The 13327-nt window shown below is 52.4% G+C and overlaps 1 protein-coding gene across 2 annotated transcripts; it reads right to left on the reverse strand.

Moving 5' to 3' along the window:
• Window positions 1-460: 460 nt before the first annotated feature.
• On the reverse strand, window positions 461-10376 carry GRP (gastrin releasing peptide). Of its 2 annotated transcripts, none has more exons than XM_058691932.1 (3): window positions 9972-10376; window positions 4478-4698; window positions 461-825 (listed from the first exon to the last, which is right to left on the reverse strand). In XM_058691932.1, exons 1-3 carry the CDS (start codon window positions 10336-10338, stop codon window positions 772-774), a joined length of 642 nt encoding a protein of 213 aa, XP_058547915.1. In that variant the 5' UTR covers window positions 10339-10376; the 3' UTR covers window positions 461-771. The 2 variants fall into 2 exon arrangements, with proteins under 2 accessions (XP_058547915.1, XP_058547914.1); XM_058691931.1 differs by having other exon boundaries at window positions 4459-4698; window positions 9972-10372.
• Window positions 10377-13327: the final 2951 nt, after the last annotated feature.

Here is a 13327-nt window from a genome sequence, read left to right on the forward strand (position 1 = left end):
TGCAGAAAATCTGGTGCCTTTGGATGTTTGAATCCTACTTCCATCTACTATGTGACCTTGGCTGAGTCACTGGACCTCTCTAATGCTGTTTCCTCATCTATTACATGAGAATGCTCCTTCTCAGCTTATAAAACTGTTATGAGGAGAATATTGATAACATTGGCCAAATACCCAGTCATGGTAAAGGCTGAAGAAATGGGAATTAAGTGACAAACAGGCCTCTACCTTCAGCCTAACCCATGTAATGGCAAGGATAAGGGAATATGAGCTTCTAGTTGAAGCCTCTAGAAAGGTTATAAGCCAACTACAAGGATGCAGTAAGCGGCCTTTGGAGGGGAGAGTTAAAAATGCAGCCTGCCTTCATCAGTGAGCACACAAGTTCATTATCAAATTGTTCATTAATCTCTGCCACATCTTTTCATTTGGAATCGAAATAAGAGCACTACCGGCCCTTTGGACATCGTGCTTACGTCTTTATTGTGAGTGCTAACAGGTTGGGGGCTAGACGCTAATGGACAAATAGCCCAGATGTAAAGAGCATTCACTGGAAGACTCTTAATGGACAATTAATTATGCACAGCGAACAAGTTCAGAGCAGAAGATGCCACTTGAAAATTGTGAATTTAGTCCAGGTTGAAAGATACAGGAATGGTTAAGTGTTTTGCACACAGAAAATCTGGTTGGCGATCCAGTGGAATTGATGCGTGTAGAACACAGTCTCTTAAGGGTTTTGCTTTGCTTCTTTGAGAGAGGCTGTTGTTGTCTGTCAGTTCAGCTGGGGGTCCCTTCCGTCACGTTGAGAATCTGGAGCAGAGAGTCCACCAGCTTGAAAAATACGAGAAAGAGTTAAGCAAACATCGTTCGCGATACTGAAGTTCTAATGCTAGAAGCAAACGCATTCCCAACAAACAAACCATCAGCGTCACTCGGGAGCTTCGTAGAAAAGCAACTTCCTAGGCCTATGCCAGATCTACTGAATTGGAAACTCAGGGTGGGGCCCAGCGATCCCGGCTTTCCGAAATCCTCCAAATGATGCTGAGTACATTCACGCTGGAGAACCACAGCCGTCCCCCCAAGAGAGAGGAACTCACTTCCTCTTTTTCTGGAGCCCCTACCTCTTTCGGCTCTTTCTAATTTTGAAATACGTCTTTGTTCCCATAGAGCACCCTCTATATGCTGAGATGAGAAAACGCTTTTCAAAAAGAGCTTATTACACTTGCCAAGATTCTCAGACAGTTCAGGCTCCCCAATGGTTAGACCAGCCATTTGTTTCTAATAAAGGAATTACCGCTATTCTCAGACCAGTTATTAGCTGCTCTGTGGCTCAACTGTTTTGACCAGGTGCTAATGAGGCCAGGGCCTGGGGTTTAATTCCCACACCGACCAATTAGTTTTGCTCTTCTCCACAAGCCCAGGCTGCACTATTAAGGGTTCGCCAGCCTGCCTGAGGATGCTACCATCCATCTCGAAATATGAGCCACGGGTCATAAAAGGGGCCAGGGGAGGGTGAGGGGAAGAATCCAGGAAGCCCCTGCATTGGCTCAAAATATTGAATCTGAGCTGTCTGGCTCAAGGGAATGGAAGTCAAGCTACAAGGAAGAGAGGAATTAGTAACCTAGGAAGATCAACGCCTGGAGGCGGCGGGGGGGGGGGGGGTGTGTGTGTCCGTTATTGGGGCGGGAGGAGCTCTCTTTGAGGTGGGGGGTAACTTCACTCTGCTCCCTCAGAGCAACTGTCGGGGTAATCGGAGAATTTTTAGTTATTCTTCAGGACATGTTGCTGCTTCTCCTGTATCTGGAACTTCCCTTGGAGCGTTTCACACATTACAAAATAAAACCTTTCAATTCTCTGTGTTGATTTGATGGGGCAGTGGGAGTCATCCCTTAAAAGTGAGGGCAGACTTGCCTTCAAAAAGTTTCCTTCCTTTCTGTAACACCCTCTGCAATGCACTCACAGGCCCTTTCAGGTCCACCAAATAAGAGAAAAAAACTAAGGCTGCAGAGAACATTGCTGTAGGTCCGGCAACCCACAGGCCAGCTTCAACCTTCACTGAAACTCAAGACAATCCACAGCCACATCCAGGGCTATGGATCAGGCCCTAGGGCTGACCTGAACATTGCTTCGTGTGCTAGAAACCATAGGGTAAACGTTCCATTAATTTTTTTTTGAGATAGGGTACAGTTAAAAGATTAAGGTTGGGGCACCTGGGTGGCTCCGTCGGTTAAGGGTCCAACTTCGGCTCAGGTCATGAGCGCTCGGTTCGTGAGTTCGAGCCTCAGGTTGGGCTCTGTGCTGACAGCTCAGAGCCTGGAGCCTGCTTCGGATTCTGGGTCTCCCTCTCTCTCTGCCCTTCCCCCATTTTCTCTCTCTCTCTCTCAAGAATAAACAAACATTAAAAAAAAAGAAAAAAAAAAAGATTAAGCTTAACCTTGAAAATGATTGGCCATAGCTACTAATAAAGTTCTGGAGCTTATTTGCCAGGATAGAGTGGTCTAGATTCAGTGCACATTTACATAAATCTTTTCTGAACTAAGTAAATAACTTTGTCACCAAAACATAGGAAGATGCTCAGAGTTTCTGACTACAGCTCTGGGAGACTTGGCAAGAGGACTTGATGCTTTAGTACCGAAATGGGTGAGGAGAGCATATGTGGATAGAATTTAATTTTAAGAAAAGTCCTTCAGTCCCTGAAAATTCCAGCTGCTACCTTCTGGCAATGCTTGGCTAAGTTATTAAACCTCTTTCTAACACTGAGCGATGTATGGATTTCTAATAGATCTATTCTCGTGGTACTCCCTCTTTGTGAATAAGGCAACTGTAAGGTGTTTTCAATTTGCACATCCACATTCTTTCACGAAGATGGAATTTCCAAAGCAAGGGGGGGTAGCAGACTCTTTTGGTCTAGGCAACAACGACTCCAACCATTGACTTTTTTCATATCGCTGGAAAATGTGTCCAAAAGAATGGCACCCATGTGTGCAATAGTTAATTATTCAACCTAAGGTGGAATGAAATGGAATGGGCTTTCTAAACTTGTAAAGAAGACCAAAACATAAAAAGATGTAGTAGGAAAGCGAGGTCTGATTATAAAAAAGATGATTTTTTCCCCTCCGGTCACATGAATGCTGATAAACATTGTCCCCCTGAAACACTCACTGTCTGTGACTGCCCACTCAACCCACCCTGTACTACGACCACTCAGAGATCTCTCTAGACCTATTCTTTCATAATTGGCTTCGCTGCTTACAGAATGTTCTTCTGAATATGGCAGGAAAATTTTGATCTTTAAGGACAGAGCTGAATTTTTTTGAAAACCCTCCAAAGTTATGCAGGGCCGGGTTTGGAGGAATAAAGCAACTCAAAGGGATGTTGTAGTTTCATTCAAAAATGAATGAGCCGGGGGGCCCCTGGGTGGCTCTGTCAGTGAAGCGTCCGACTTCGGCTCAGGTCACGATGTCGCGGTTCGTGGGTTCGAACCCTGAGTCGGGCTGTGTGCTGACAGCTCGGAGCCTGTAGCCTGCTTCGGATTCTGTGTCTCCCTCTCTCTCTCTCTCTGCCCCTCCCCCACTCACGCTCTGTCTCTCTCTCTCTCTCTCTCTCTCTCAAAAATAAACATTAAAATCAAATGAAAACAAAACGCATGAGCTATGAGTGTACGTCCATTTCAGCATCTGTGAAATTGCTTTGGAGGGTTTTGTGATGGCAATTGTCATTAGTCTTCAAAGGAGAAGGCACTGCTGTTGGACATCCCGCCACAGGAAGTCCATAAAGTCAGCTGACCAAGAAGAGGCATCACTAGGATTGCAGGAATTTGCAGTTTTATTATTTTTGCCGTTTATATAAATTTCACGGAAACTTCTTAAAGGGTAATGAGAATCACCTCATTTGCCGTTGCCCTGCTTCCTTTCTTTACATCTTCTTCTCCTTTTCATCCCATTTCCTGTCTTTGTATCTAAGCAATGCCAATTTGGTATGATTGTTTTCGCTTCCCTTCTACAAGAGTGCCACTTTGTGTAAACCAGAATGCTCTCTTCTAAAAGCCTGCGTGAAGCGCCCCTCCCACTAGTGCTCACCCAAAACAAACCTAGGAATTGACTCAAATAATTTCTGGCCTCACCACCAAAATATTCTGGGAGGGCCCGGTGGGCTAAAAAAAAAAAAAAAAAAAAAATCTCATCAGGGCACAATCGCTATTAAACACAGTAACTAATAAAACTCCTAAACTGGAGTGTGGAACCAATACCCTTTTGAGATGCAAGGAGGAAACATCGCCTATTCTGGTGGGAAGAAATAACACGGAAGCGTCTGCTCGTTTCTCGGCGTGTATGGACGTCTGCCTAATTAAGTGGCTGCGAAGGCCTGCATCTAAACAGTTATATTCTTCTCTGCTCACACCTAACCTCCTTCTGACCCTCCCCAAACACCCCCACCCCACCCCACTTCCCCAGCACATTGTACCTTTACGTTTTGAACCTACAACTTTAAAGGCGCTGCCATCCTGGGAATCCCAAGGAGACTGGCGGGTGGCCAGGAGCTCCCTTTGAGGCGGCTGATAGCTTCCGGTCCCCTTTCCTTCCATGAGGCTGAGCAAATTCCTCGCAGCTTCTTCCCAAAGAATATACTGCAGCTGCTGCTTCAGACTCCCCCCTTCATAAACATACGGGGACTCTCTCGTGCTCTTTTTCCCCATCAGGTGCCCTGTAAAAAGAAACACAAAAACAGAATGCCACCGACTGAGCCCAGGGGAACAAAGAAACCAGAAATTTCAAAGGACCCCCCCCTTTAGGTTCGTACTGCTTCCTCCTAGGTGCAGAATAAACAGCATTTTATTATCAGAAGTTAGTTCTGGCAAACGTCTGGCATCTTCTGTTCCCTGTTCGAAATGTGCGATCAGCTGGACAAAATTTAAAACTGCAACTCAGGGGACCTTGGTTTGGTCCCAGCACCTCGGCTAACCGGCTAGGTCGCCTCTGCCAAGTTACTGAGCATCCCCGGGGCTCAATTTCCTCAACTAGCGAATGAACAGGTGGGACTAGATGAGGCCTGAGGAACCTTCCATATCTAACATGCCACCGCCGATTCTGTGTGCATCCGAGTCCTGTTCCCACCCGCGTGACGGAGGTTCAACATCTTCCTCAGCCAGTTGTGGACTGCTACCGAAAAGAAAAGCCTCGATGCTTTCTCTCACGTGATGAGACGAGATGTTGCTCTCCTCTTACCTCTAACACAATTGCACCAAAGGAAGTTTTCATTTCAACTTTCTTAGAATTTTAGCTGAGATTGAATGCAAGAAAGCTCGCTCAGAAATTCTCATTTGTTGGGTATGTAATGAAAAAAAGGATTCGAAACAGGTTCCGAGCAACACGTAGCAGCCCCGTACGTGCAGATTTTTCTCTGGGATGTCTACAAGACTCCGTGAAAGTCTACCGATGGCTCCAGGGATGCGTTCCCGCCACATAAATGAATAAAAGTTGCTGTGCAGGAGGCCAGGCCACTAAAAACGTGGCAATTCATGTAGGCAAGTGGGATAGCCATAGTGTCAGATGTGGGTATGGAATCCAAGGTCTGCTCTCCTTGCTAACACATTAGCCCCGTGCTAATAATACTCACATTAGGGGCGCCTGGGTGGCTCAGTCGGCTAAGCGTCCCACTTCGGCTCAGGTCACGATCTCACCGTCCGTGGGTTCGAGCCCCGCGTCGGGCTCTGGGCTGACGGCTCGGAGCCTGGAGCCTATTTCAGATTCTGTGTCTCCCTCTCTCTGCCCCTCCCCTGTTCATGCTCTGTCTCTCTCTGTCTCAAAAATAAATAAACGTTGAAAAAAAAATAATACTCACATTATCTGACTTTCGTCAGCGTTCCCCTACCCCCAGCTTTCTGCAGTTGGAACTTATCAGACTTTTAAACTCCTAAGACTAGGAGACCAACGTTGCCTTTGACTGAAAGGTCGCAAGGAAAGCTCTTTGCGGTTCCAATGCTGCCCGGCCTTAGAAGCATTTAAGGTAAACGGCGTGGGAATAATATGTAACAGACCCCAGTCAGTGAACCTGACGAGAGCTCTGTCCGCCGACAGCGACGGCCTTGCTGTGACTTTACGGCAGGCGGGTGTTTACAGGACGTTTCACTCGATCTACCCCACAATAAGTTGGATGAAAACGAGACTTGTCAAAGGTCACCCACGCGTAAGCGAAGACCCTAGGATTAAAATCGGCTCACAGTCTAGACTCTACCATAATTATAACTCTGCTTCGAAGCGTCTCTGAACTTCCTGAAAATACAAGGCAGGTAGAAATCAGTCTGGGGTCTGGAGAGAAGGGTAAGGCCTACAAAAGGCTGATGTTAGAACGAGGAACCGGGGATCATATATCGGTCGACTGTGACTCCTTAAGTGACTCGGAGACGTTAATTCGGTGGGTATCGGGGAGCCTTCACACAGGGTTTTACTGAACGGCCATCTGAACACTTGCCAACCCACTTAGGACATGCCACCCCACACAGCTGGGACGTGTTCCCGACCGCACGAGTGGAATCCTGAAGGACTGGCACCTCACCTATCTGCTTGGTCACCGGCGGGGCCTGGGTAGCCACGAAATAACCTTGCTCTTAGCCCTAACAGTGATTACGGGGCACAACTGCTCAGGAAGCAGCAAAGCATTTGGCTTTATTTATATGGAGGAAATTGAATCACGATAATGGGAAGGCAGGATTAGAACCTGATGCTCCAGTGATGACCTCGGTCCCTCTTGCACTCCTTCATTGCTCTCATCAGGATGCTAGAACTGAGAAAGGTGTTACTGCCAATGAAGCGGGGGTGGGGGGGTGGGGGGGCAACGGAGATGTTTTTACAAATAGGAACTACATTGTTGTCATGCCCGAATAATTTGGTGGACTTTTCTGAAACGGGGAGATAAAGCAATCCTCCCTTCTGTGACTGATTGAACATAGGACCTTGTGACAGTGTGCATATTTGCACGTTTGGTGGGTGGGTGGTGTTCAGACTCCTACCCCCAGCTCCACGGTCTGCTTATGAGGACTGGAAGTGCACCATCCACAACGTCCCAGGGAAGCACACACTGCTTGGGTCCTATTCACTTTAGAGCTGGCAACTACCAACGAAATAACCGTCTCCATGGCAACGTGGATATGGATGACCTGTCCACCTCTATTTCTCCCATCACCGTTTGTTACGTGTCCATATCATAGTAATAGAGACCTCAGCATAGACAAAAGACAGGCCCTTGAAAACAATAAAACCTTGCCCAGAAGTAAAAAAACAAACAACTTTTGTCCCTTATAATCGCTTAAAAATACCACTAAAATAGCAGGTTTGAAACATAAAGCAATTTTCCTGAGCTCCAAATTTGACGATCACCTCAACTTAGGAAAATATCCATTAAGACATAAAGTGTTGAGCACTTCTAAGAGCTGGGTTTTTTTCTGGAGTGATCCTTAAACTATATCTCACAGTTTCTGGGGGCAGCCCTACAATGGAAAGGCACCTGCAGCTGAACCCCGGTGTTTCCGAATGCAGCCTGCCAGGACACGCTTGGGCATCAAAGTTAGAGCCACTGCCAGGAGCATTTCATGGGAGCGGAGGGGAGAGTTACCAGCGTCGTCGGTGTGGACCTCTATTTTCATCGCACAAACAAAACATTTCCATAAACATCAAGCCACATAAGAATTTAAGTTTTCCATCTGCTAACTTGCTTTCCGTTGCCACACCATGCCTCTCTCAGCTGAAGAAGCAATTCCCTTAACAAACCTGCAAATTGGTGCTGACAGCTTCCTCATGGACAGCAATATGTAGCTTTCGTTTGATATAATTAACATGAAACTGCAAGTCTTCGGGGATTGAGGAGGACAGACATTTACTTATGGTAGTGGAGGGCTAAATTTAAAACCCAACAACATCATTCATGCTTATGAGTGCTCAGATTCCCACGGAGAGCATGTCTGTCCAAAGCAAACTTTCTCTCAATCACAATGTTATTTTAGACCCAACTGTGATTTTCTCCTTCACCTCCCTCTGTCTCTTGTTCTAATCAGCTCTGTGCAGCCAGCCAAGAGAGAAAAAGAGTGCATTCGAGAACAAATAGGAAAATAAGAAAATTGGGGGTGACCACTGGTCGGTATGTTCTAGGAAAGTTCAAGCACCACCAGGAAGGAAGGGTGTTTAAATGCCAGACACCCTAAGTCCTGGGGGGGGGGGGGGGACAGATGTGCTGTGGGACTACAGCCGTGGAGGTTGGCTTGCATCAGAAACGACCTGACTCTAGCTTCCCAAATAACTCTCTTGTTCTGCTTTTAGCCTGCAAGGGTTACCTAATAATAAGCCTTTTTTTTTTTTAGTACAAAAATATGGAGGAGCAAAAGGAGATTGGAAATCTGAGAGCGCACTGGCTGATGGCTGCACGGGACGGTGGCCACTCCCTCTAAATTCCCAGAAGCCCCTTTCAAGTATTAATTCTAGGCTTGGCTTCTGTAATGCCTCGCAAATATCCTTCTCTCTTCAAGGGTAGGGGTTTTTCACCTTCACCCATCCCGGCCTCTCCCCTCCATGCCTGCTGGGTTCCGGGTGTCCCTCCGAGATCACAAACACCTTCACCTCGGGGCTGCCCAAGCTTGGCAGACAGTTCTTGTAGCGACGATGAAAACTAACTACCCCGTTGCACATCTCCCCCCACCCCCACCCCCCGCCGAGCTCTGGATTTCTCTGCCGGCACACCCAGCAGTGGAGCTGAGGGCGTGACAGTTCCAGCCTCACCTCTTCCCAGAAATCCGTCCTGGTCCTCACACCATCTGTGAACCGCCCGATACTTGGATTAGCAAGTGTCTTTCCAACACACCCTCCCACACTCTGAGTAGATGGCTAGAGAAATAGGGAAACACACACACCACCACCGCCACCCCTTAAACCTCTTCGGGATGGACCAGCTTCCCGGGAAGTGTTGGGGCTGTCGGAGGTGGCCCTATGGGGAGGTGTCTGAGGAAGCTGGACGCTACGTATTGGCCAGACGGAGCCTGTGGTTGGCGCGGCGGAGACCCCCGGGGTGACGCTGGGCCAGCGCGAGGCTGCGGGATCGCTACCCTCCGGCCGGTCGCGGGGAAAGCTGTGGGTGCGCGCCCCGCCGCCCGCCCCCCGGACGTCGCCGGCCCCACCGCCGCGCCCGGTCCTCGCCGCCGGGGTTCGGGGCCGGGACAGCGCACCTCCTGGCCCGGACCCGGAGGCCGGGACGAGTGGGCAGCGGGAAGGAGGAAGGAGCTAGGGGGCAGGGCGAGGTGGCAGGTCTGGGGAGGCGGAGGACAACGGGGTCTCGGGGGACGGAGAGGCCGGGATCGGCGCGGGGAGCGGGCGCCGCGAGCCTTCGAGAAGGGAGGGAGGGAGGGCCGGCCAAAAGGGCAGGGGAGAGGAAGCGGCCGCCGCGACAGGAGGACCGAGGGAACTGGAGAGAGCCACGGACACGCGGCGGCGTTCCAGCCCCGCGCGCTGAGCAGCCAGGGACCCCAGGACGCGCTCCCACACCTGTGGCTTCGCTCGGCTCCGGCGCGCAGCCCGCGTCCGGCTCCCGGCGGCCGGGGTCCCCAGGGCCCCCGGGACGCGCTCGGGGACCCGGCTCCCCACGTCGTTCAAGGACAGGCTGCGACGGCGCGGGTCAAAGGAGGCGTGGGGTCGGTGCGGAGGGAAGGCTGGGCTGTTGGGGCGCCGCGCGCCGGCCCGGGTCCCCGCGGGGGAGCGGGAACAGAGCGGGAAAGGACCACCCGCCCGGCCTGAGGCCGCTCGGGGACGTCTTCCCGGGACGCGGAAGGCGGTGGGGGGCGGGAGGGGGGTGCCGGGCTGGAAAGGTCGGGGCAGACCCTTTTCCGCCCCCTCCCCGCCGCCCAAAGCCGGCGCCCCAGGAACGCCGAGGGCTTGGGGAGACGGGGCCCGGGCGGCCGCGGTCCCGCCGAGGGCTGCGGCGCGCGGGACACTCACCCACGGCCCAGTGGTTGCCGCGCGGGTACATCTTGTCCAGCGCGGTGCCCGTGCCCGCCGGCAGCGGGGCGGCGGGGCCCCGGGGCGCCTGGCAGAGGACCAGCGCCAGCAGGACGAGGGGGAGCTGGCGGCGGCGCATGGTGCGGGCGGGGAGGCTGGAGTGCGCGCTCGGCACGGAGCGGCGGCCGAGGACCCGGACTCGCAGAGCGTCGCCGCCGCCGCCGCCGCCGCCGCCAGGCCCCGACTTTATACGGCGGCGCGGGCGGGGGCGGGGCGGGGGGCTCCCGCGCCGCGGCCCCGAGCGCTCTGACGTCTCCGCGCGGCGAGCCGAGCCGGGGCGATGGGGGCAGCCGTCTCCAGGGACCATCCGTCTTCCCGCCGAGGGGGAGGGCCAGGCTGTGTCCACCCTGCCCCTCGCCGCCTCCCCCACCCCCCCCGGGAGTCGCGTCCGCCCGGCCCACGCGGGATTCATTCTGCCCACCCTCGACGCCTCCGCTCCGACACGATTTCCCGAACTCCTCCCCGGCGCCACCGGGGGGTGGGGGTGGGGAGGGGTCTGCCGTGTTAGCTGCCTACGGATCCTGCGAGGTGGGGGGGGGGGGCGCGACCCCTGGCCGGATCGCAGAGGTGGGGCGGGGAGGAGGGGGTAAGCCCCAGGAGGATGGACGCTTCCAGGCTGGGCTTTACTGGGGGGGGGGGGCGGGGGGGAGGCCCCAGGAGAGCGAGGGACTTCTGATTCTCACACCTTTCCCCCTCCGTGGACCAGCTCCCTCGTGGCGGCCCTAGACCAAGGACCCTCGTCTCCCTCTTACGGACCCCCCTTCTCACCACCGCCACCAGCAATAGCCTCACCCCGCCTGGGGTTTCAGAGCCGCCCTTGCCCGCTTGTATGATGAACTGCAGGACGAGCGGGGACGGGCAGGTTGTGGGAACCCAGCTAACGGCAATGTTATTATGCACCTGGCCCCTCTCATAAGCATATTGCTTCCATGAAGAAGCTGCTTTTATGTCGAGGTCCCTAGGCTGCGTCCACCAGAAAGCTCGAGCTGTCCCTAACTCCAAGGCACACGCCTCTCCAGAGTAGCTCAACTCCCCTCTCTGCTTCTTGTGTTCTCAGCTGTGAAGAACGGTTAAGGGCGGGACTCCCGTCCCGATGCCCTGGACACAGAGGGGGCTAACGCCACAGCAGTGCCACAAGAAACAGAAGCTGGTTAGGATGCTGTTCCACGTTCGGGCTGCCAGAACTGGGGGTTCGTTTGCGTGCTCCTGCACCAAGTGCGGGTGTTCCTCGCCGGCCTCTGGTGTGGGCGCCGATGAGGTCGAAATCCTACATTTTCCTCCACCGGTGATTCGCTGTATTTGTGCGGTTCTTAGAGAGCTTCACGTGCACGTGGCACCACTGACTATCCTTGGGCTTGGACGAGTATTTCCATGCCCGTGTCTGGCTATGAGATTTTAAAAAATGCTAATTTTACGATCGCAGTGATCAGCCAAGGAAAGACAGTACTGCCATCCTGAGAGAATGACCCAGTGAAAATCCGGAGGAAAAGCCCACACTTGGTCTTGGCCTGGACTCCGGTCTCTCCTGGGTCCCCTGTCTCTTCATCCCATCAGTAAGCAGAGGTACGACCGTCAGGTGGTCATCTGTAGGCTGGCTACCTCCCGCTTGGCCGTGACCTTTACTATAAACACAGGGGCTTGGCTTTGTCCGCCTGTGTTCCTGAAGAGAACCTGAATCATAGTGGTGTTCGATAGGTACTTGGTTCACGAACGACTAACCTAAGAAATGTTCAGGTCTAAACGCCCTCGACAACCCTGGGTCTTTGGTGGGGGAGCGTGAAACTTTCATCTTTCCAGATTAGGTTGTAGAAAAATGTCCCTTTCTTAGTTTAATCAAGATTATTTTCAGATCTTTACAGTTTTTTTAATGTTTATTTATTTTTGAGAGAGACAGAGACAGACTGCGAGTGGGTTAGGGACAGAGAGAGAGAGAGGGAGACGCAGAATCCGAAGCAGGCTCCAGGCTCCGAGCTGTCAGCCCAGAGCCCGACGACGCGGGGCTCGGACTCACGAGCTGTGAGGTCGTGACCTGAGCCGAAGTCGGACACTCAACCCACTGAGCCACGCAGGCGCTCCTATTTTGAGATCTTTAAATGATGCTTTTCTCCCATGAGATCACGGAAAAACGCTGTAGATACATGAACGTGTAGGAACAATTGTACCGAAAGTGTGACTCTTCTACTTCAGGCCAACTACTGTTTCTTGTGTCGTTTGCAGGCCAGGAAGTACCTGGGGGCCCCCATTCACTTCCGGCCTTCCTCTAAGCATCCCAGCGCACAGGCTGTCTACACCCGGTCTTGGGCCTGGACTCGTGAGTTGCTTTGCCCTTATGAGTGATAAGGGCAGCGACCGTGTCCGTCTTGCTCAGGGCTGTGTCCACAGTGTCTGGCCCACTCCTGGGCGCAAGAACAGATCCAACAGATCCAGTTAGAGAAGGAAACCATAGCATGTTTGGTTCAGCGAGGATCGTGAATGCGACCTAACAGATCCTGGCTGAGTAACTTCTCCGATGCCTTTTAAAATCCTCACCACAGCCCTGCCAGGAAGAGATGGTTAACTCTGCCGACTTAGGGAAAAGCTAAAATGCTACGAGAACGACATCTCACCGCGCAATGCCACACTGATAAGACGGGTCTGTTTCTCTTTTTCGTTATAGCCCGGAGTGCGTGTTCTCAGTTGGGAAGCCGCTCCGTTCCACACGGACGTTCGGGAACCCGGGTGCGTTCCGTCTTGTACCTGTACCATTCCCCGGTGTGGCGCGGCTCACAGGGCTGTTCTGCGAGGAGGCAGAGGAGCCGGCACCAAGATGTAAATCGATGCACTGCTTCCTTCATCGAGAACATCTTACCACGGGGGAAAAGTGTCAGCTGAGCTGAACAGTGTGTTAGTGATGGAGGTGCATTGCGTTCCGGCACGAGCTCTCTATCGTGCTGTAGATGAGTAACAAACGAGTCAAGGATGAGCCGCTGAGGCATGGACCACGCTTCGTTAGTACCGGTCTAGTGTACTCTCCTTGACTCCGTGGCCTGGGCTGCAAGGCGGCAGGAAGGGGAAAGTGAGGAGGCATGGCCCTCTCACGATACGCCAGCCCACACGCAGCGATTCCCTCTTCCTGTCCTCTTTCGTCGGCAAAAATGCAGCCCCAGGGTCGCGGGGAAGCGTAACAGAGACTGGGAGTTGTGACGGTCAGCTGCTTGGCCCCGATGGCACCTCGGTGGACAGCCGCCAGAACCAGCCTAGTGTGGACCTCAGGTGTGAGGAGAGCCTTGCAAATTGTATTTAATAAAGTAAAACAA

This window comes from Neofelis nebulosa, chromosome 11 (assembly GCF_028018385.1).
Source record: "Neofelis nebulosa isolate mNeoNeb1 chromosome 11, mNeoNeb1.pri, whole genome shotgun sequence".
NCBI lineage: Eukaryota > Metazoa > Chordata > Mammalia > Carnivora > Felidae > Neofelis > Neofelis nebulosa.